The 24,265-nt window shown below is 42.6% G+C and overlaps 1 protein-coding gene across 1 annotated transcript in view; it reads right to left on the reverse strand.

Annotated features, from left to right (window-relative positions):
* The window catches only part of LOC137868419 (immunoglobulin-like and fibronectin type III domain-containing protein 1), a 54,180-nt gene that overhangs the window by 11,289 nt on the left and 18,626 nt on the right, over nt 1–24,265 (reverse strand). The window contains exons 2-7 of the mRNA XM_068705192.1: nt 2,291–2,413; nt 1,938–2,077; nt 1,251–1,350; nt 1,000–1,042; nt 756–924; nt 27–216 (exon numbers count right to left, since the gene is read on the reverse strand). Of these exons, the coding sequence (XP_068561293.1) occupies nt 27–216; nt 756–924; nt 1,000–1,042; nt 1,251–1,350; nt 1,938–2,077; nt 2,291–2,413 (765 nt within the window). The remainder of the gene's footprint in view (nt 1–26; nt 217–755; nt 925–999; nt 1,043–1,250; nt 1,351–1,937; nt 2,078–2,290; nt 2,414–24,265) is intronic.

Genomic DNA, 24,265 nt, shown 5'->3' on the forward strand with positions numbered 1-24,265 from the left:
GACTCCAACACCGTCCCTGCACCTACGTTTGAATCCCGTAGAGAGAAGGGCGGCCTCTTCCTCCGTCAGATTCAGCCCTGTGTTGAGGAGGAGGAGTTTGACCTCTTCATCCACCTTTTGCATCATCGGGCCTCTAATATTAGAATTATTCGTCCTCCCGCCCCTCGTAGGGCTGTGAGTCTCTGTTCCGTCTTCGTCGTATGGAATCGCACCATCCTACCAAGTACACAGAGGACATTTACACCATCACTGCCAGCTAAAGTCCATCCATTGGAACGTTACATAAGGGTATTGATGTCAGAACGCTTTCTTCTAATTTGCCTTTTTTTTCCCGTTAAGAGAGAGAGGGAAGAAAGAATGTGTTTATTTGTTTGAAAAATGAAGGTTATGATATATTCAGTCTTCATGTATTTTCCAAATAGAATTGGACAGTTTTTTTTTGGCATTAGGCTCATTTGCATAGAAAGAGGGGGGAAATGAAAGAGGGAGCCAAATACATGCAAATCACATCATTTTAATGCAGAATGGCAGAGGAACACCGAGATGCCAATTGCTTGGCGGCGCAGTTCGGGTTGCGTTTCGCCCTTTGCTTGAGCCGTGAGAATTACTCGGCTTTTTGTCTTAATTTGTGCATAAGACACAACAATGATGTGTAAATGAGTGCCAGATGTCCTCTGTAATACAACTGATGGTTTAGCTGGAGATCAATGCGTCTTTAAGAGCCGTGTTTTTTTTTTTGTTTTTTTTTGGCGTACCTTATTTTTCGCCCTCTCCTTCTTCTTCTCATCCAGTTTCTTGAGAATCGAATTTAAGTCTGCGACGCCAAACTCGGCACAGATGCGCTCGTGGTCTTTCTTGTCGGCGTTCAGCATCGCGTCCCAGAATCTTTTATCGGTTTCCCCTCCTGCTTTTTCCTCTACTTTACTAAAGGTGTCCAGACAACAACAATGATACAAACATCTAGTTCAATATTTTAATATCATTATGACGTGTTCTTACCTTCTCCGCAGCAGTTTTCTGAAGTCCGAGGGATTCTTCGAAGCTGAAAGCAACAAATTCGGCTGAAGTTCGTTCGTCTTTTTACGGCTATACTTCAGATTTGAAGTGAGATAAAGCTATGGAGGAACTACACACAGTTGTTCTCTTCAATGATTAAAAACACACAATGAGCAGAGCCAGTTAGAGACTTACGACTCCCGGACATCAAACCGATATTCATCGCTTTAGAACTGTATTGCTTTGACTCTTACCCTCGATCACATTTAATGTGGTCGTGCAGACGGCTTTTCCGTATTCGTTGGCGGCGTAGCATTTGTATGTATCCGTTTCCTCACCCGACACTTTGATAATCTAGGAAAAGAAATGATATGCGATACAGCAAGTGATCAGATGTACATATTGAATGATTGACTTGAGCTAGGGGGAACTTGAGGGGTGTGTGCAGTGTGATGATATTAGATCCTTTACTTTTCGTCAGAATGCTGCCACCTGTTGCATCTCTTATGCTTCCAATGCTTCCCTCCGCATGCGGCCGTGCGGCGCCGCTGCTCAATGATTAGCACCTCTACTAAATGTTTAGCACCACTGCTGTATAAAAAAATAAAATAAAAAAATCTCCCCAAAATCAATAAAGTCGCCATCTCTACTTTTCGCAGCCAGGATCGGGGACGCGTGAGGAATACAGATTGAACGCTCTCAGACGTTGCCAACAGTCAGCAGACCGGCGCTGGCAGTTTGAGAGCTTTCGTTTCACCACGAGCGCAGAGAGAGTCGATTAAAGATAATGATGTCGGTACCGGTTACAAATGGACTCTGTAGTGAAACGACACGGCTAATGTACTGCCCGGTTCAGTGTGTGTGCCTTAAAGAAAATTGTGATTTTTTTTTTTTTTTTTTTTTTTTTTTTTTTTTTTTTTTGCTGTCGTTCGGTCACTCACCTCTAATACATGCTCTCCTGTCGATTCATCATATTTACTCTGAAATTTGTCCTTGTCAGTGATCGGCCCTTTAGCTCTTCTCCATGACACTTCTGGTTTCGGATCCCCTTTCACAGCAACCTTGAAAGTTGCTACTTGTCCTACAGGGTGTATGGAAATATATATTTTCACATCTCTAACATCTATTTCACATCTATTTTCATAATTAGAAAATAGTGCAACGAAACACAACCAGTCATATTTCCTTTTTGTTTCTTTGATCGGTTTAGTCGTGTATTGCCACGCATCTCCTTTTAGGTCACAATAAAATGGCGTGAATATCATCATTTTGGTGCCGTTGTGATGAAACCCACCTTCCTTGATGGACACTGGGATCGGTTTGCTCTCAAAATCCGGAGTGCTCTTTCCCTCTGGTATGTTCACTACATACTGCGTGATAATTACTCCAGCAGTCTTAGATCTTCTCCGGATGACAGCTACACGAAATAATGATGAAAAGAATCTGTTAATTATGCAGCAGAGAGCTTTACAACCTGAAATTCAAAAACAAAAAGAGAAGTTGGAATATATTCAGATCCAGTGGGTCGGCCTGAACCGATTCATTTTATTTTGCTACCAGCAGATGTCAGGAATGTCAAATGTAGTGTGTGTGTGTGTGTGTGTGTGTCTGTGTGTGTGTGTGTGTGTGTGTGTGTGTGTGTGTGTGTGTGTGTGTGTGTGTGTGTGTGTGTGTGTGTGTGTGTGTGTGTGTGTGTGAGAGAGAGAGATATATGTGGTTTGCTTCAGATTCAACTTGGTAGCTTTACATGTTAACTGTAAAATTAAATACAGACACCAGAGATGTGGTGTAAGAGCAATTTCACGTTTCACGCTCTCATCATTACATGTATGTTGAACATTGTTTACATTGTATTATAACAAAGTGACTCATGCACATAATGTCTGCAAATACCCATTATTTTCATGCTGTATTAATCTGCCGATTGTATTCTCTGTTAATCGTTTAGTCAATACAATGTATTCCACTTTACAACGGTGTAAAACAGACGAGCAGCAAATGGAATGTAAAGCGAATAACAATACAAGTGTATTTATGAAAGCAGCTGCAGGTTATTGTCTATCGACTGCTCCGTTATGCATATTCAACACGGCGATCCTCTGCCCGCCTGCACTGCAGCTGAACACCGTCTTATCGGGCTTTGGACGCGCAAAGATAGAGGATCGCACGGGAGTCGACGGAAGAACGGCATTAATCCAGGGATTACAGGTTATTGTGACGAGGACCGAAAATAGGTGGAGCGCACGAGGACGACCGATTTGGGGCGAGGCGGTAAATAGATATGCCACGCTATCGACACGAAGGCAGGACGGGCCAGAGGCACACGCGGTATTCAATAATACCTAATGTATTATTCAATATTCCATTCTGTTCATAACAACGAATATAGCTCAGTGTTGTACTCAAAGCGTACAGTAGAGTTCGAGGAGACATTCTTATGTTTTTCTACCAGGAAATAAAAAAAACGTCTCTTTTGCTTCACCTGACTTGCTGCCAGACACCTCATTAAAGCGCTGAATGTATTGATGGACGAGTGAGAAACCTGAGGGGAAAAGAAATCACAGTAGATCAGGTAAAGGTGCATGACTGGATGCTATAGGTGGACATGAAATGGATGTATATATATTTATATATTTATGCAATACATGTCCAACAGGAGCTGTTCCTTATTAGCTGCCAAGGTTGCATCCTGCAGACATTTTTTACGTATATTTATATGTATTTATTTACCTCTAGGTGAATGTGATTGATGGATGGATGGATGGATGGATGGATGGATGGATGGATAGAGAGAAGTAATTGAGTGAGAGACTGAAATAGAGGCTGGAAGTGACCCGGTCAGCCATAATGTTGGGGAAAAAAAAGGAAAAGCTGGTCGTCGGCCTGAATAAACTGAAGCGCTGAGAGGGTCGTGGCGAAAGGGCATCAGGCAGGCAAACCTTAATCCAGGGATGTTTTCCTCTCATCCTCAGTTCATCACTGAAGCCTGACAGAGGAGACCTTCAGTTCACCGGCGGTTTGAAGTGCCAATCAGCTGGGCAAACTCCAGCTCTTTTTTTTTTATTATTTAATTCTATAAGATCCTGTGGTTGGAGTGAAAGTCTGTTTGCGTTGCGTTTTACAGACACAATGTAAACTGTTGTAGTAGTTTCATGGATCTTTTTGAACAGAAGTCAATGTTTTTTTTTAACTTTTTAATCACCTTTTCAACTTTATATTGTCATACAGCTTTTAGTTTATTCATACATCAGTTAAGGAGAAAGTTATCCTGGATTTTGGAGCGTTTGTGTCCATCTGATGCAACCCAGCTCTGCTTTTGTTCTCCACCAACTCCTGAGGGAAATGTCGGACTCTTTAGCTGCTAAAAAAAGCCCAAAAATGACGCTATGAAAGTCCCCAAAAAAGTTGTGTGCCGGACAGCTAACAAACCAGCGACGTCACCGAGCTTGCTTTAAAATATTGCTCAATGTGACGATGCATCACTTTCATGTTTCTCTAAGTAGTTCGTTGACTCCAGCACTATGCTGAGCTCCGGCAGGATTAGTAGCAGCTCATTTTCCTCCACTTTGAGTGATGAATTATTGCACATAGTTTAGTGCGAATGAGACGCCAAAGACTAATGTAGGCTTTCATTCCAGATAATCACTGTCGCAGACAACGCTGTCACTGTTGTGTTCGTGTTGTATGATTCGTTAATATGTCACTGGAGGTTGTTTTTTTAAATTTTTTTTTATCCGTTACAAGACAATGCAGCAGCAGCTCCTACATTTGTTTATGACAGTGACGGCGAATAAGGAAGTTCATCACAATTGTTGCTTCGATCCGCTGCGGCAGCACTTTGTGTCGGACACCAGACCACCTAACGACCGCTTAAGTCGGGGGGAAGAGAGAGAGAGAGAGAGAGAGAGAGAGAGAGAGAGAGAGAGAGAGAGAGAGAGAGAGAGAGAGAGAGAGAGAGAGAGAGAGAGAGAGAGAGAGAGAGAGAGAGAGAGAGAGAGAGAGAGAGAGAGAGAGAGAGAGAGAGAGAGAGAGAGAGAGAGAGAGACTGCAGTACTGTACATCGCCTGTTGGTCGTGGAATCTGAGTTCTTCGCTCTTTTCCACATTTTGGCAAGCGTTCAGAAGGGCGACCTGCAAATAGAACGTAACACAAACATTAGCAAAGAGCATGACATCACTAACTACGTATACATGCACACTTCTATTCCACTATTATTCTGATTATATGTCAAAGTTGATGTGTGAAATGCTGATATTATTCAGGTTTTAGGGTCGTTCTCGGGGCATTTAGAGCACCCGGCCTCCTGTCAGTTTACGACCATCTCTGTCCATTAAACATGAACCAACCAGCCTCACTGGTTCCTATGACTGGACTAGAGACGCACACCCAAAAGACAAGGAGGAGAAACAAACCTACTTTTAAACATTATGGAATACTTTGGATATCAACAGGGGTTTTTTTTTCGAGCAAATATCGCAACGGCAAGAAAGCGGTTGAAGAAGTGAAAGAGGGAGGCTGTCCCTCACTGGTGGAAAACTTCCTAAATTTAGAAAACAATCCTCTTCTCTAAACAGAAATATGAGCGGAATATTCATTTTTATCACGCATGGTAGTAATAATGTCTTTTTCTGAATATGGGGAAAAAAAAACCTGGATGTTTTATGCATATAAACAGTCATTGTTTTCTGTGCATTATATTATCTTTATGCTTTCGTGTTCCTCTGGACATTTTCCACAACATTAAAAATACAGAGAAAAGAACCGTTGAAAGCAGACAGAGCGATCTTGCAGTAGTTGGGTTCAGCTCGTCGTTCTTCATCGCTGATGAAGCCTCTTGCTGCCACGATATCAAACGGTGTTTTTCCTCTCCAGCACCTTCAGGGAGCAGAACCTCGACCCTAAAGCAAGTTGCTCGGCGGAATCAGACGCCGTCTTATTCATCGACGGCACATGTGTGTGTGTGTGTACTGAGATTTTGAGCGTTGCCTTCAGACTGCTATGAAATATACCTTGTAAACCCACAATTACTCCATATTCAAATACTTGCATCACTAAAACACAACCAGGCCTTCTGTATCTACCCGTGCTTTGAGGCTAATATATGGAGAAAGGTCAACCTTGTTGTGTTCATCGTGACTTGAGGCTTGCTAGTTCTTGAGGGTTTGGGGCGGTGGTCATTGAGAGGACAAGCTATATTGAATACACAACAAACACCGATGGTGCTCAGCTCCCAGGCTATAGTTAGCTGCGACCCTATAATACCTTCATATGGCTGCAGCGGGCATCATTGCAGACCGAGGCCGCTCTAATTCAATTCTCAGAGGTCAAATTTCTCCGGATTTAATGCTCTCGATGCATCGAGGTGTTTAAAGTACACCAATGGCGGATCAAACGATAACCTGACAAATAGGGGGGGGGGGGGCTGAGGTTCAGCGAGAGTCGTTTTTTAATTTTTATTGCAGCTGAATATTTTTCTTCATCTGTTCACATTCAAAGCTACTGTGGTGCTTGTGTTTCACCACAGATGGAAAATAGAAGGTAATTAACCCGCAACGGTGCAGAACAAACAAAAAAAGTGAAAATCAACTCTTTGATCCAGACCGCCTTTTTAAATGGAAACCTCCGATTCCTCTCGAGAGCATCCTGTTGTTCTAACGTCTAACTACAGTCTGATGAACTTGAATCCACCTGGATATGATGGAAGAAATGAGGACTGACCCACGGTCACACACACACACACACACACACACACACACACACAACCGCAGAGGAAGAGGAGTTTACCTGTCTGCAGCTTCGTCCTGACTCCCACTCTCACACTGGTTTATAGATGGTACTTGCTGCCGTCTGGGTTTTACTGGATATTAAATCCTTTGGGAAGACGCGTTTTTTTTGATTTAGCTGCCTGCAAGCTTGTGCCTAGACAGTGACTGTCAAAGAGAGGCTTCTTCTGTTTAGGCAGATGGATGCTCAAAGCTGGTGGGTTATTATTTAGGGGGAGCAGGGGCGGGCGGGTGGGTGGTGGTGTGGGCACTGCATGAGGTAAGGAGGGATGAATAGCCTGAGGGGAGAGGGAAGGGCTACCAATGACAAGTTAGTGGTGAAGTTTATGTCTTACTGCACTAATTACTGAAGACAGCGGACTCGTCTTTCACAGAACAGTTGCTGACAAGAAGAGCGATTTGCGGAGTTCATCCGGGTTGTCTGGTATCTTATTCTTACAGATTATTATACACGTTCTAATCATCGCGGGGTGCAGTGGTGCTTTCGGTTCCTCTTACGTCGAGTGTTAATTGGTGAAAGTAAAGGCGAACGACTTCAAAAGATGAATTAAGAGTTTGAGCCCTCGTTACCCCCCCCCCCCCCCCGAGGCGGCGATGGAAACACGCGAGCATTAAGAGCTGCTTAAATATGGTAATTTGGCGAGCAGGTGAAGCGGCAAACAAGACGGGCTTCGCTATTTAATCTGGACTGTGAGGCTAATCAAAGAATGCGGCGCACTCTTTCAAGTCACACTCTCCGTTGAGCTTGAAGAGAGGATGACACGTCGTGAAAACAAATTGACAGTTTTGGTCCTGAATTGCGGCCCCAAACTCTCGCTGTTGGAGAGATCACACGCTGTGAACAAGTCATCTTCTCCCCTTGTCTGCCGGGTGCGTCTCATATTACATAATCGAGGTCGTGGCATTTATGCGGTGTGAGCTCTTCTTCTTGTCCGTGGCTTTGAGGCAGTTGCGATTTCGGGGAAAGGGAAGGTCGACGGAAGAACAAGGCATTAATTGTTCGCAAGGTCGAGTACCAGAGTGTGTCTCGCGGTCGTCCCATCGCAAATCAAAACTTTATACACATTCTGCCATTTTTTTTTTTTTTTTTACAATGTGTAACGTACACCACTTCTGATACATGAGGAAATATGACAGAACACAGAGGTCACTGCAGCAGGTGATAAACGTCAACGGTTGACTTTTACACAACTTGTTTTTGCAGTTGCTGATTCAATTTCTTTCTGTGAGGTAATTCATTCCTGTTATGTTCTCTCCGTGGAAACCGGTTTGTTTTTGTCGTCCCGTTAGCAGCCTGGCAATGCCGTTCGGCCCGTCGGCGCATCGGTCGACCGCCGAACGAACTACGGATCGCCACCTCGCGTTGACTCGTCGTGACTTTGCCGATCCTTGACTTTTTTTCCATTTAGCCCCACCGATAGAAAGTTCCCACTGCTTCACCTGGTCCCTATAGGCTCCCGACGTCAGCATGCTAACGTGTGAAACGCAAGCAAACGACACTATGCTAAGAGCATGTCGCCATGCTAACACGACACCTAGCGCCAAACATGCTAGCACGCTAATATTAGCATTCAGCTCAGAGCAAAGCCCAACAGCTGAGGGCCGAAGACGAGACGTCTGCCAATGTCTGCCAAGTTGAGTCTGAGATTTCCTAAAATGGCAATCGAACGGGAGGATCAACCCTTTTTTGATTGTGCTACCAGCGCAGGCTTACCTCTGATGTCATCATGCCAACAATTTAGTTTTCTGGCGTTTTTTTTTTTTTTTTTATAAATCTAACGGGATTAGATGGGATGAACATACTTCGCCACTGACAAACGTACATCCTGTGTCTCAACAAGGCCTTCTGATTTTGAACGAAAACTGATGTAACGGATCCATCTGTTCCCTGCGGTGACACGGCACACCGTGGAAACTGCTTGTGGATTGAATAATACATGGAAATACAGGCTTGTGACACTTCAGACGGGTCTCTCTCTCTCTCTCTCTCTCGACAGGACATGGAATCTACTAGCACAAAGTCCAAATGGTGCCAGTGTCGTGTCACGCTTGTCCTTCCCCGTGCTGTACCTCTAATGCATCTGAATAGGCTCTTGAGTAGGCCTGAGCCCACATAAACCAGCAGGATTAGGAATTAAACCCCCTCAGCCAACCCTCCTTATATTGATGAAATGTCATGCTGCATTGCTCTCATTCCAGTCATGGGGAACCACAGAAAGCCGCCACCGAGGTGCTAACTCGACAGCCTGGCCCGCCTCTCTGTAGTGTAGATTGATCTTCTGAGGGGAAACCTCAATGGTACATCAGCTGAGGCCTTGTCACTCACTCTCCAACAAGGAGTGAAGGAATTCTTAATCGGGCCTCACTAGGAGCACTAAATCCTCGCCTCTAAATAATCAGGAAAAATGTGATCCCAACAAGCTATCGGGCTTTTTTTCCAGCATCGGTATTCAGAGTAATTGGAGAAAGATCATGTTTTGCAGTAAATATAGTAAGCTAAGCAACACCGCTGCTGCTGCTACGTCATCCTGTCACAAATACCATACGTTTAAAAGTTTGGAATAGCCTTCCACAAAACTTGATATTTTCTTTGTGATTCGTCAGATGGCTGAGAAGGACTACTCTGTATTTAAGTTATGGGTTCAATTTAGCATAAAAGAAGATAAAAGGAAAATACAGCTGTATTTATTGGTTCTATATGAGAATACAAATGAGTTCCCTTAATGTAAATGGAATGTGATTCATTCAGAGTTGGCAGCAACAGACCAGCTGTTGTTTTTGAGCTGTGAGGGAAATGTATAGCTGAGTTCTTTTCACATATTTACCGGTGTTTTATTATTATTTTATTTCACCAAAGCCAGAATAACATTACACTTAAAAAGCTTTGAAGAAAGCAAAAGGATGACACAACCTTGAACACACGAAAGACGCTGTTGTATTATTGTATAGAATATATATTGTTGCCCAATGCGAGTCGGCTGCAGGTTGCTCAATCTAGAGATTCGGGCATGTGTTGCCTATTTTATTTTTGCAGTAGCAAAAGCTGTCTGCGTGGACAGAGCAGTCCGGCTGATCGCTCGTGGTCGTGTGGCTGTTCTAATCTGTCAACTTGGGCGCCGAAATGAAAAGCAAGAAGGTTTCCGCTTCGAAACAGAAGCCTGTGTGTGTAACCATAGACTGTATAGAGTGTGTCTGTGTGTGTGTGTGTGTGTGTGTGTGTGTGTGTGTGTGTGTGTGTAACCATAGACTGTGTGGGAGTGACGTAGCTCATCAGGTGTTGTATCTCCCTCATCCTCATGCATATGTGTGCCAAAACCAAAAACTTGATTGTTACAACGTTGTCTTTAATCACTGTCACCATCATTAAAAAGCAAAAGCACCATGTGTACACATGCAGTACATCTTCAACAGCCTGTTAATGATGTGCTGAGGTAAAGAGGTTTTTTTTTTTAAAAAAACAAAAACGGTTATTTCCTTCCAACCTCTCCAGGAAACGAGTCTCACTATTACACAACGTTTAACCGTGACCAGCTCGAAATCCACTAAACGAGCCTGAAGATAAAGAAAATGTGAAACGACTGCGTGAGAGTCTGGAGAGCAGAGCGGTTTAGTAGTCAGAGATGGCCGAAGCTACGCTGTGCGTTCAAGAGACGGAGGGTTTCTCGCCGTTTAACAATTGGAAAAAGGTAGCATAACTAACTACCACAGCACACATCTGTTCAACATCTCCACTAAGCGTTTTTGTCTAGATTACCAATGTAATTGTTTGCATTTACACTGTGATTTTATTTTTATTTATTTATTTTTTTGGATACAATTACTCTCCAAAATGACCGCAGTAGGATATGTCCTTGAATACACACAGCAACATCAGCGGTGCATTAAAAAAAAATGATTAATACCTCAGAAATTCTCATATTTGAGCAATATGACAACATAAATACTCTCAAGCCCTTAGACAATCTAAGAAAATACAGTGACTTCCTGTAAAACCCTGAGGCGTTAATGCTGACCTACTCCATTTTGAGTTTATACCCTGGGAACATGCTGCATGTAGTAAATTCTTTATATTGCACACGGGACGGCTTTAGTGTGATGGAGTGACATATGGAGCGATGCACAAAGTGAAACATGAAGGAGAATGTGGACAACCTCTACGCCTCTGTTTCTTATCAAGACATAGTGTGGACTTTTTAACCACCGCTGAGCGTAATGAGGAGCGGCGATGAAGCCGGTATGTTCAATATGGATAAGGAGTGATTTAAAAAAGATCCAGGCGAGCTGCCAGAACGTCATTAACTAACAGTATAGCTTCTATGCTACGCAAGCTCCTGAGTCTTTTTAATGATCGTAGACCTACAGGAACACCGTTGTTTCTTCACGTTGTCTCGATTACAGTGGTTTACTGTGATCTGTAGGCTTCAATCTTTATATATATTTTTTTATATATATTTTTGTTTTTGCTGCAGAATCAGTTTGATATCCTGGATACGTCTTTCAACCGCATATTGTAGAGCCTTCAGTCAATCTACGCAGGAAGCGCAGTTAGTGACAGTGTGGGCTCCACGGTAGCTCCGACAAGAGCAGTCGTGGGCGGGGCTTAGAAAAGGGTTAACTGGGTAAAAATAAGACTTCCTGAACACATTTTTGCAGCATTTCTCGTATAGTAATGTGGCCAGAAAACAATATACACGTCTGCTGGAATTCCACACAGACAAAAGATGTTCCCATTTTCATACTTGTTGGAGCTTTATGAAGCTGGAGTTATGGGCTTCTTCAATAGCTTCTGCATTCCTGTTTTTTGGTGGAATTACTTTAAGGCAATTATTTATCTTCAATGCCATTTCGGCCTAACCTTCATTGTCCCTGATGTGGACTCTCTATTTGAGGTTTTGATTAGAGGGCCGTGAGGTTACCGATTTTAATGGCCTGGGCGGGTGCACTTCAAATAACAACCGACGCATCTTCTCGCGTTTTTGAGAATAATTATAATTGTGGCGTTTCGTTGATGGCGTAGTTGCTTTTATCTCCAGAAATCTCAAATCGGACTTCCCGCCCACTGTTTCAGTAATCGGACCTTAATACACGCTGCCTGCCGCTTCGCCGTATTTTATACTCCCTGTACGCCGTCATCCTTTCATCATCGCCGTAGAGCACGTCTACTCAAAGAGCTGTGATTATGTATACATCAGGTGCCTCTCGCATGCCCACTGCAATGCTGATGGACCACTGATGGCTATAAATCACGGTGATCTCACGGCGGAATGTGTAGAAGAAAGCAATGAAGGCGCTGCGTGTTTGACACTCACATTTATTACAGTGCCATCTCCATATGAGAGGATAGTGCCATATGGAAGGTGTGTATTACATTTTTTTTTTTTCCAGGCCTTTGCTAAGAAAGCCACGGAGGGGGGGTGGGGAATGTGAACCATAGAGTCTGGGTTTTTTGAATTCCGGGCTTCCGACCAGAACGGCCCAGACGCCTTTTGGTCGGTAATGAAAAGCTATTTTTGATGAGATTTGATTTGATGAGATGAGACCAGAGGTGATCCTGGTGTCCACAACAGAACCAAACAAATGCCGCTTTGATTTGAAGGGCTTACGGAGTTGAAAATGGGATACTCAGTAAAGACTTGAGGAATAATGCATCAGTTATGAGACTCGCACATTTGATTGTAGTCTGAATATTTGTTAATGTGCCAGAATAGTGTTTCTTTCTATCTGTTCAGTTGCAACAGAAAGCCTCTGCAGCAGCGATAATAATCTAAATGTTGACAAAATTGCAATATGGCCTACGGTAATTTTCATATCGCAGAAGGCACAATATTTGTTCAAGGCAAAATTTGTGTCAAATTAGCCTTTTTGAATTACATATTATCTTGCTGTCGAGATGTTCCTGGGCCACACATCATATTCTACAGACGTAAAGAAACATTCTTTGTTTGCTACAGATACTCGAAAGAATCACACAACAATCGTTTAGCTTTCAATAATAATGTAAAAATAATAATTCGCTCTTATATCTCATATCATATGGCAATTGCGATATCAGTCGTAATATTCACAATTTAGACATTTATTTCAAAATTCTGGGAAAATATGCTTATCTGACCCTTTGTCAAGCCTTTATTTTGAAAACCGGACATAGTCACACGCGTAACTTTTGTAATCATGCCTTTTTTAAAACTAAGGCACCAAAAGCACAAACACATTTTATGATTTGCCAAATATACCCATACCATACCAATTAGCCAGCTTCCCCAACCAGTATGTAAGCTATTGCAAAACACTGTAAAAGTGGGTGTCGGCCTGGCGACCAGGCATCAGCTTCTTGTTGCCGTAACTGAAAATATGGTTGCCATTTTTAGCCGACTTTTTATATTTTGAGAAATTCAGATACAATGCATTGATATGTCAGTTTAAAGGAACACTTCAGCCCCACTCAAAAACCCCCTTTTAACACCTTTTTAATCTGCTTCTGTGGATGAGCTGGTTAAGATCGTGTGCTTCGGTTCTTACGTGATGTCACACATAACTGTAGATGAATGCTAAAGAGATGAAGAACAGAAGAGGAACCCCAGCGTCTGATTATAGTCCTGTCATGTGTTCAACACCTTCAAAGTGATCCTAAGAGAACTTATTGAACTTGCCAGATCCTCTGTAAGAGATAAATCCGACAGGAAAGCGATCCGACTGTCTACCGGCAAGAACGAAGAGGAATAAAGAAATACTTCGGGTACGTCCCTGATGCGAATCGCATTCTGAATCCTGATCACATCTTCCTGGTGGCCCATCTCCATCCTCATTACTCACACTTCCAAAGGCTCCGAGCTTGATTAATTCTCCTCACTGACAAATAATCTGTGTGCTTTCAACACTCCGGCGCTCTGAGCGTCGCCCGTAAAGCTCCCTAGGTACAGCTCCGTTTTTTTTTTTTTTGAATCGTGTGCTTCAGAGCCGAGCTGACCAATCACAACAGCGCCGTACATACCTGAGAGCTTACGCTTAAGCACAATGGCGTTCAGTGCAATTTCCGCCGCAAAAAATGATTAGCATTCCCTACGGGCCATTCCTCGGAGGCGTAGCCTTCCTCCTCATCTATCGAGGATCAACACGATGTCACGGCGAAGAGCCCCCCCCCCCCCCAACGTCAGATATAACATTCAATGCATTACTGGAGCCGTCTCTGCGCAAACTCTGCAAGTAGAACATGAAGCAAAAATAACTTCTGGTTCACCGTGATGCACAATGTGTGTTATGAGTCCCCTAAGTCTGCTTCAGCTCAGACCGAATGCATCACTATACTGACTAATTGTAATGCTCTTTGAGACCGAACGAATCCAACTAGGGCAGGTGTGGTATTAATATCAGAAGGGTTTGTTTTTGACCATTTAAGGAATTTAAACTAGAATACTGTGTTGCTGTGACTCACAGTCCTGTCCAGCAGGTTGCCTTTGGTTCCCTGAAGTGTTAATCATTTCACTTCTACTGACAACCAGGTTGCTCCTTTTTTTCCCCCCCGTTTTTAGATATCCAGAAGATGGCAGTAGATTTCCTTCATTTGCAATTATTGTGAAATTTCAGCCAAGTATCTTGTAAAGACCCCCCCCCCACCCCCTCTGTTACCTTTAACAACACGAGGAACCTTCCCCCTTTCATGCATGTTTTACTGTGCACTCATCAAGCAGCGTTTTTTTTTTTTTTATATCAATGCGTTGTGCTAAAATCTATTTTCTTTCTCGAGTGGCTTCAGTGCATTTTGCTTCACCGGGTGAAACGGGACATAAATCCAGCTGGAAAAAAAAAAAAGAAGAAGAGAGAGAAGGTTGTGAAAAGGCAGAACACATATAATTACATTATAGTCAATCCAGATTTAATTCAATCATTTTACTCATTGAATTTCAGGCGATTTTTCCATCCATTGAATGGCTTTTTTTTTTTTTTTTCCTTCATTTAGCTGGCTATGAGAAAGGCACTATATGATGGAGAGGCTATCTCATGAGATGAATGGAGAAAAAAAAGGGCTCTGGGGAGAAATCCGAAATGTGAGGCTGTCATTGTTCGACTGTGACCCGGCAACTGTTCCTATTTGAAACCCAGCTCTGACTGGCAGGACCACCACATGTAGTGATGTCTTTAACCACTCCATGCTATTAATTACTGAGTTTTATCGGCCGCTCACTTCTGTTGCAATTCTGTTGTCCTAAAATGATCAAATCATAGATGATTTACGTGGTTTATTGTTTTTTTTTTGCGGCCCTTTAAAGTTTGAAACCAGTTTCAACAAGTATGTTGAACGTGATGCATGAGCATATTTTGAGAGACAGTCAACACAACAGCTTCACTATGATGTCAACAACTAACCGAACAAACGTTGCGTCGGCATAACGGTGCTGCACATGTGGAATCAGATTTCTCAAATTTTGAAAATATGCGTCTGTCCCACATATCGAAGTGTAACGAGGCTCCAGAAACAAATGGCAAATGTTTGGCTCTCCCAAATCTTTATGGTCACTGTTGTTCTGACGAAACGCGGCGTCTGAAATCGAATCGTCTTCCTCCGCTGTTCCCGGCAGCCGGCCACAGAGAGGTGCTTTACCACTCGCTGGCTTTTCCAGCTCCGTCTGCCCTCCGTCCCCGGTGCTGTCAGTGACATCTGCACTGCGTTTACGACCGCCGACACCATTAGCATAATGCAAATCTGAACTGATGTTCATTTTCTTTTCTGTGTAAACAACTTGCGATATGGGAGTTCTAACAAAGAATGACTTGCATTGTTTCTTTTTTTTTTTTTTTTTTTTTAGCATAGAGACCTTAAAACTATTTAATCGAAATGTGTTAGTGTTGACCGATATGAAAGATTCATGGAGTAAATGAGAAATAATCGAATACCATTTGGGGAAACACATTTTAGCAATAAAGGACATGAATGAATTATGAGTCATTCAAGCCAAAACATCTCTGGTTCCAGCTTCTCAGATCAATATCATCAATATCAGCCTTTGATGACGGTAAACTTCTTATTTCTGGACTGTCGATCGGACTAATTGATTAACAAAAATATGAATTAGTTGCAGTCCAGGGCACAACATTGTCACCATCCACTAGCCGAATGCATTTGACCCGGTTGTAACCACAGTTCACATCATCACAACATCTCTAGAGGCTCAATGTCAATAGACACCCCCCCCCCCCCCCCCCCACACACACACACACACACACACACACACACACACACACACACACACACACACACACACACACACACACACACACACACACACACACACACACACACACACACTCATTGTGAATGCCTGTGCAGAGTCATAAAGAAGGCCTGTACATACATTGGCTACAGTCAACGTCTTTATGCGTTTCAGACGGTAAACAACAGAGACGATAACAATGACGGCGGCGCCACGCGTGAACACACACACACACACACACACACACACACACACACACACACACACACACACACACACACACCATGAAGTCTGCCGATGATGCTGATGATACTAGCCAGAGGGGCCGGGTTATTACAAGTAATCCGCTCAGATGAACAGTCACAGATATCTCCAGCCTGCTGTTCAAAGGCGATCTGTATGTGTGCGGCTGAAGCACAATCTGCGCAACCCACCCCACCCCGCTTCCTGTTGTGTCCCTCTTGTCAATCATCGCAACGGGAAGTCAAGCGAGCGAAAAGGCAAAGTATTTTTAAGAAGTCAAATGTAACGGACTCTCTTCTCTGCATTTATAGCTGCGAGACCTGTCCTTTAGACTAGAGGGTGTTTTTAAGTTAATGAAGGCTATTAAGGTGCATTATCTATTTATCACAAACTCATCAAGGACAGAGGCTATGAACTTTAAATGATGATAAAATGCAACCATTTAGATAGCTGATTAATACATTAGCAACAGGAAAGGCATTCGTATGGGCTCTAGTAATTTAAATAACTTTTCTTAAGCCTTGAGGGCATGTATTTATTTTGGCTTCTTAATCAACTGAGGGCAGAAAAATACAGGATTCTTTTGTTTTGAAATATTCCTTTCTTGAAGTCAAAGCTGTGGCTGGTTCAGAAGAAGAAGAAGAAGAAGAAGAAGAAGAAGAATTTAATCTCGTTTTCTTTTAACGGGCTCCGGGTGAAGACTCGGTTTGAGTTGTGATCAAACTGGAGAGACGGTCGCTGGTAATATCTGGTGTCTGCGGCTCCCTATCTCTCAGCGAAATCCCGGTCCATCGACCAACAGAACACGCTTCAGCGACACCGTGATACTTAACCGTCCACTTAACAAGATGGCACAGCAGCAGCAATTCAGAAGAGAGGAGAAAAAAAAAGAGAAAAAACCAGGGGGCTTAGAGGGCCAATCAGTCTTTGAACTGCATTGCAGCAGAAGACTCACTTAATGCAGAAGATGACGGATAAGCCATTTGAAGTTCTGAGGCCAAACGTTGAACATATGAAATCTCTATTAGCGAATCTACGCTGCAGCTATAGTTGCGGCAACATCCATTCATTTTTTTTTTTTTTTTTTTTACTGCTCCGCTATGTTGAATCTTCTGTAGTCGTACAATACAGTGAGACGAAGCTATGAAATTATCAAATGACTGTTTTTGATATTTTGGATGGATTTGAATAAAAACAATGAAATGGGGAGCCTGCACCACTCCTCGCATGCTTGAGAGCAGGGGTTGTCAACAGGGGGTCCGCGACCCCCTAGGGGGTCCACCGAGGTACTGCAGGGGGTCCGCAAAATTTTTAGTTGATTAGACTATTTATTTATTTATTTTTTTCCCCAAAACATGAATCTGTCCATTATTTTAATAGTTCAGTATTGAATGCAAGATAACAGGTATGTTTATGCATGGCAGTAGTACTAATAGGTCATCACTCATTTTCGTTTCCACATTTATGTTTAAAATAAAAACGTGAATTTGAATAGCTTGTATGCATGATTATCATACAAGGTATGTTTATAAATGGCAGTGTCACGGCCACACTACTCACTGTACCTTTAAAAATGAAAACATGAATATATCAACCTGTGTATTATTTGAATAGCTTGGTATTGAATTGCACGATAACAAGGTATGTTTATACATATAAAATTGTGTTTTTAATATAAAACATCAGTTTGGGGTCCTTGGCCTGAAACACGTTGAAGACCGCTGCTTTAGAGACCACAGTTGAAATGTCATCATATAGTAATGAAGGTGATTGCAAATTGATTCTTTTTTTTTTTTTTTCAAATCAATTTCTTCACCTCCAGGAAACCTCGCATTATGTCCGTCTCTCTCTCTCTTCCCTTTCATCTCGCAATTTCGTTTTCTCTCCCCACAGAATCATTTAACTTGACTTAAGAAGCGTGACACCAAATGCAGCTCTTAACGTCATAACAAATGTAATGTAAAAAACCCCCCCAAAATAAAGCTGACACAGGCACACCTCCTGACACACCTGACATCCACATCCTCTCCAGTCTTCTTCTTCTTGTCTGCAAAAAAACCCCCCAAAAACCGGTGAACCTGTCAAGAAAAAAAAACACCCAGTTCCACCGGCCACCTTTCCCCCCCGCTCATCCGTTCCTGTCGCGGGGGGGGGGGTCACAAGGACCGGACCGATCCAACACTTTCTAATCAAGCGGTCACCCTTTATCATCTCCGACTGACAGCTTTAAGTAGCCATAAATAAGCGCGGGCCGATGCTCCTCATTTGTCATGTGAGGCCCTGCTTGCTGTATATCTCCCCCCTTTAGAGACCGTTTCTCTTCTTTACAGCTGCTGCCTTAAGTAGGCGATGCTGGGGAATGATGGCCACAAATAATCCTGTGATAATAACGGGCCTCTGCTCCTCGATGATGATGAGAGAAACGCCCTCGTAAAAAATACCTTTTTAAGCTTTCATTTTTATTAAACAACAGAGCCTCTATTAGCATCGCAGAATTTATATTGTTGTGAGCCGCTGTGGGAAATTTCACGCCTGGCAGGAAAAAAAAAAAAAAGTATGTAATTACATTTAATGTATCGCCACTGGGGAAACTTCTTCAGAGTACACATTCTTAGTCTCATTTTCTGGTTTCAAGGTTTTCAGAAGTAGGTAAATACTGTGTAATTATCACACAAACCGACGCTCGCGTCACAACTTCAAACATCCAGCAGCTTCTGAGTCAGCGATGGAATATTATGCCTCACTTAATAGTAATATAGGTAATTAAAACTTGATCTGTGGACATGTGAAGTTCAGTCATTGCACCGTCGTTTAAAGACGCTATATGTATTATGATTGGTTGTCTGTGTGACATGTATAGCTTTAGGGCATCAGGCCTCATTCATCTTTTAAAAATATGTCATACGTTGCCTCGTAATTACTTCTGTGGAACTTTGCCCATTCTTAAACGTTCTTAATGGCGGATGAGATTCATGTTTACTACTGAGCACCGCTCTCTCACTCGTCAATCCGACGTTAGACACGCAGACGCTGAAGAATTACCGCGGTGAACTGTGCGAGCAGGTAATTGTAAGCTTTATGTGCAGCGGGGCATTGGCTGAAGCGCATCCTGACGTATATAGTGTTGTGATATTATGCACATTAGAGTAAGTAGTACAACAAGTGGCTACGCTGTGAGATTGCAAAATCTGTGTTTTGCAATCTCGCTCGCTCGCGGGTAGATGCGACGCCGTCGGTGTCACAAACCCGTTCCTACGTTCCTACGTGGCTCGGCAGGCAGATGGTTCAAATGACTAACGTTTTACGCAGTATTTAACCAAATGCAACATTGTCACGACTGCTAATTTCTGTCCTGTAAGCTGTAATCATCATGACAAGACACAGTATTATATATATGTATCTACAGTAGCCTATATATACAGTATATTTTCCTTCTATACATGTATTGTTTTAATGAAATGACAATCTTAAATAAGCATGCCAAGCCAATACATATAAACTGCCGGCGTTATGTCTCCATTAGTGGGGAACAAGGCTCTCTGCTGCACCATTAGTAGCAGACAGTGAAAGCCATTCTTATCCGAAACGCTGTTCCAGTGGTTACACCAGAGCTTTGCATGGGTGTATAATGGGGGGGGGGGGCAAATTTGGGATAAAAGTGGCGTGTAAAATGTCCTTGAGCAGGACACTGAACGTCAAAATTGCTTCCGGTGGTTACTCCAATGCCTTGCATGGTAGCTCACCGCCTTCACAGCGATTTTGTGTGTGTGTGTGTGTGTGTGTGTGTGTGTGTGTGTGTGTGTGTGTGTGTGTGTGTGTGTGTGTGTGTGTGTGTGTGTGTGTGTGTGTGTGTGTGTGTGTGTGTGTGTGTGTGTGTTTTGAGTGACGGTTAGATTGTTAAGTGCTTTGGATAAAAGTGGTGTGTAAATGCGGTCCATTCTCCGTAGTAAAAATGGCTCCAATGACTGAAATGCTGAAACTACGTGTGGCTTTGTCATAACAGTGCCCATTTTAATATTAAAGGTGCAATTGAGGGAAATGACATTCCGGCCTTATATTCACTAAAAAAAAAAAGAAAAAAAAGAGCCTCAAATCAGCAGAGTGGGAGTGCGTCTGGAAAATGACTGGGGAGTTGTTGTACAAGATGGATATCTAATTTGTGAAGCCTTTCAAAAAAAAGTGACTGCAGAGGGAGGGTACAAGACGTGGAATATGTTCCAACATCTTGATGGATGATGAAGCGGTGACATTTTGGACAGACGTGAATGTAAACTGGTTGGCAGAGGCAATACGCCGAGCGCGAGGATGAACCGCAAGAGGAGGCGAGCGCTAGTGCCAATCACGTCCGATCAATTGATCGTCGACGATAAACAAAAATGGAAGGCACTAGAGCGACGTTGTACGTGTTGAACCAAAGGGTCTGAATACATATACGTCAATGTGATATAGATATTTCTAGTCAGTTTTTTTTTAAATTCTAAAATCCTGTTTTCACTTTGTGTGGAGAAAAACTGAAGGGTTAGTCCTTTCTGAATGTACTTTATACAGTACATTAGTGTGCATGATAACACATAGCATGGCCCTAGATGGCATTTCTTCCCATTTTCCTGCCTTTAGTTTTAGAGACTCGAGCGTGCAACTCAAAAAAAAAAATAAAAATAAGGAAGAGACGAGGAAGAAAATGTCACTTGATTCACCACCACCACCCTCGGGGCTTTTCACAATCCCACACTCACTTTTCCTCCTCATAGCCCGCGAGTCTGCAGAAAAGATTGTGTCCGATTGTGCCCAACACCTAGCCCACGCTACTTCTGCATAATCCCCAGGAATGCAGTGACTGCAGACAACATATCTACTTTGTATACGGTATTATGCATCACATATACAATACTTGCTCGCCACAGAACAACCATATTTGATCTGTGGGATGAAGTGAATCTTTGTTTGTTTGTTGTTCATGTCAGCGAACACATCATTCATCTGCATGCGACAGTACATTCTGACTTCCAAACAGCATATTTACATATAATCTAGTAGTGATGCTATTTATTTACATATAATCTAGTAGTGATGTTATTTATTGTTATTTATTTACATATAATCTAGTAGTGATGCTGTTTATTTACATATAATCTAGTAGTTATGTTATTGTTTGGCGTTCAACACCGCTATCTTAAATGTCAGGTAAAGATGCTGTCGATTTTTTTCTAACAGAGCAATTGCTCTAAAATGACAGTAATCATGACTCATGATCACCATGACACTGTGATTCATAGTGAAGTTCCCTCCACATTTAACGTTGTAGATGGCACAGCGGGTTGTTTGACTGGAGGGTAATTTAATTCAAATTGCACTCCACTGACCGGTAGACCCCCCCCCCCCCCCCCCCCCCCAATCTGTGGGTCAGGCGAATTCCTCCTTCAGATTAAAGTGACAGAAATCATACGCTGCTGTCAGTCAGCGAGAGCACTTGAGAGGCTCCAGGGAGTGTGTTTTGTGCCCTCGTGTCACTTGGAGTGGACGTTTTCTCCTCTGCAGCCCGTTTACCTCTCATCTTGGTGGGATGGTGGGAGACCCGGTTTCAGCAGAATCGGTCCGGTAAAGTTACTCGTGCTGGAACTTGGTGCTGACTGACATTTGTGCCTTCGAAACTTAAATGGAGTTTGTTCATAATTTGGTATAAGGCAACAAAATAGTCCTCAAAATCAATACGCTCTTGACAAGAGATGGAACAGATTTTAAATCAATGGGCCTCAGGGATGTTCTTCTAGTGACTGATTAATATCTGAGACAAAGTATTATTGTCAGTAATGTCTGTCCTGCACTTTATTGTGTTTTTCTCGCTATTGTCTCAGGGCAGACGTTTTTTAATTTACTTTACTGACCTCATAAGTCCCCTGAGCTTTCCTCAACAATTAGTGAAACCGCTTTTTGGGGTCAATCTTCCAATAAATCAGCGCTGACAAATATTGAGTGAGAGATCAATAAAGATGATAATTTATGAGTTTCCCCTAACCTTCTTTCCATCTATTGTTTCAGATTATACATTAGTGGCACAGATGCATTAGTAAGGGAAATGCTTTAAAACTGCAATACCAGTGTTTCCTCCTATAATTGGCCAACTTCGGGAAGCTCTGTTCAGCCCAGAAATAACCAGTTTCCCCCTCTATATTCATTCTGCAGCGGCACACTGCTGTGACCGCGGTGGAGCGCCGCCCGTTAGTCAATGAACACGGAACGTTTCTGTGGCTAGTTAACCAGAACCTGAGGATATTTGGTCCAAACTCATCGGCGGTGCCGTTTGGCCCTCGTTGTTCTCCGTGAAGATTGCATGAAGTGATGAGCCCGGCTGCATTTTATGTGGAGCGAACACTGTGCCCAGGAAAAAAAAAAAAAAAAGCCTTTTAAATGCTACATTGCTTGTCAGCAACCGGTCATATGGTAACTTAGGAGGCAATTTGGCCTTGTGTGCTCTTGAGTAATTTGGCATGCAGCGGTCGTAATTTACTTTTATTGAAAACTCCCCTCCTGGCATTCGCTCTTCGCGGTCTTCGCCACTGTTTCTAGCCGAAAAGGAAATAACGGGAGCAGCGAGCCAACTTACTTTTTAAAAGCCACGTGTTTTCTTTTGAAATAGGTTCGCTGGAGTTGATAGAAAACACGTAAGCCCATCCATCACACCTGCGTCGGGCGGTGCAATCCTGCCCTGGAGGTAAAACAACACGCAGTGTGGTTTCTTTCTGCAACATCTGCATCCCAACTGGATTTCTCGGTTCCATATTTCATATCCTCCCCGGTATCTGTGGCAACAAAACAAACGCTAACCCTTGCACCATTTAGCCGGGGGTGGGGGGGCCTGCCGGTCTGAGGAAGGCCTAACGATTCGGATAGACTTTACTGGCCTCTGATTTGTCAAGCTTGGGATTGGGGCTTTCTTTTTCCTTGTTCCTTGACAGCAGTGTTTGTTTTTTTTTTGTTGGGAAAAGCTAATCTTAGCATTTCACAGGTTTGTTCAGCGTCTTCTTGAAGTGTAGGTGTTGTTGCATGTTGCCTTTTATGGTTGACTGTTTCTCCAACTGGGGTGAACGGCTGTCAATAAACTCTAGTGAATTGTTGAACTAATGTGTTCGGTGAGTCAGAGGTCCGGAACCACGGATTCTGGGAATACATATTGCCAAAAGGGAATTTGATTTTGAACTTTTGATACAGCACATAACCCTCCATGAGCCCTAAATACAGAAATGAGTGAGTAAAAAGTTATACAAGCATAAACCAACTGGAGGTTGATGCATTGTTCTGTTGCAGCATCTTTCTGTACAGTTACAGTGTGAAGACGTTTAGCCTGGTTTTCAAAATAAAACTTTCATTTATACCTTCCAAACCTTGGTCAAAGGTAGATCTGTAGTTTATTTATTCATTGGTTTTTTGTTTTTTTTCAAACTTGTTTTTCAAATGATTATTTCTTTCAAATATGTATTAGACACATGGAGCCAAAGCCAGTGTTCTTCAGAAGAGTTTACTAATCTGCTTTGACAATGCAATTCACAGACTCTGACAGAATAATTCTGACTGGAGACGTCAACATCAACAATGCTAATCCTGTTGTTCAAGAGCAAATTAATTCATTAGTTGACTAAGCTCTGTTTTCTTCTTATGCACATATCAACTGGACTTGTTGAAGCACATCTGTGTTTGTTCTAAGATCACAAATCCACCGTGACATTAAGACAACAACATAGAGAAGGTGTTCTGATTCTCATATTTAGTAGGCTTTACAACATGTGGGACAGATTTATGCAAGCTATCTTCAAATTTGTTATTTTTTTTTTATGTTTTGAGGCATTTTAGTGCTTAAACTGAACTCTTTTTGATCGTTTTTTGTTTCGTCAGACTTGCTTGCATCTGATTCCAAGAGTTGGGATAACTCCCCCTCGTTAAGCATTTCAATCATGTTCCCCGTCGCGTGTAATTGGCCGTGAGTAGCATGCAGACTTTTGATCCTTGCGCCTCACAGTGGGTGCAATTATAGCCTCA

The sequence above is a fragment of the Cebidichthys violaceus genome, unplaced genomic scaffold, assembly GCF_023349555.1.
Source record: "Cebidichthys violaceus isolate CVI_PGR_0920_01 unplaced genomic scaffold, fCebVio1.0.p SCAF_110, whole genome shotgun sequence".
NCBI lineage: Eukaryota > Metazoa > Chordata > Actinopteri > Perciformes > Stichaeidae > Cebidichthys > Cebidichthys violaceus.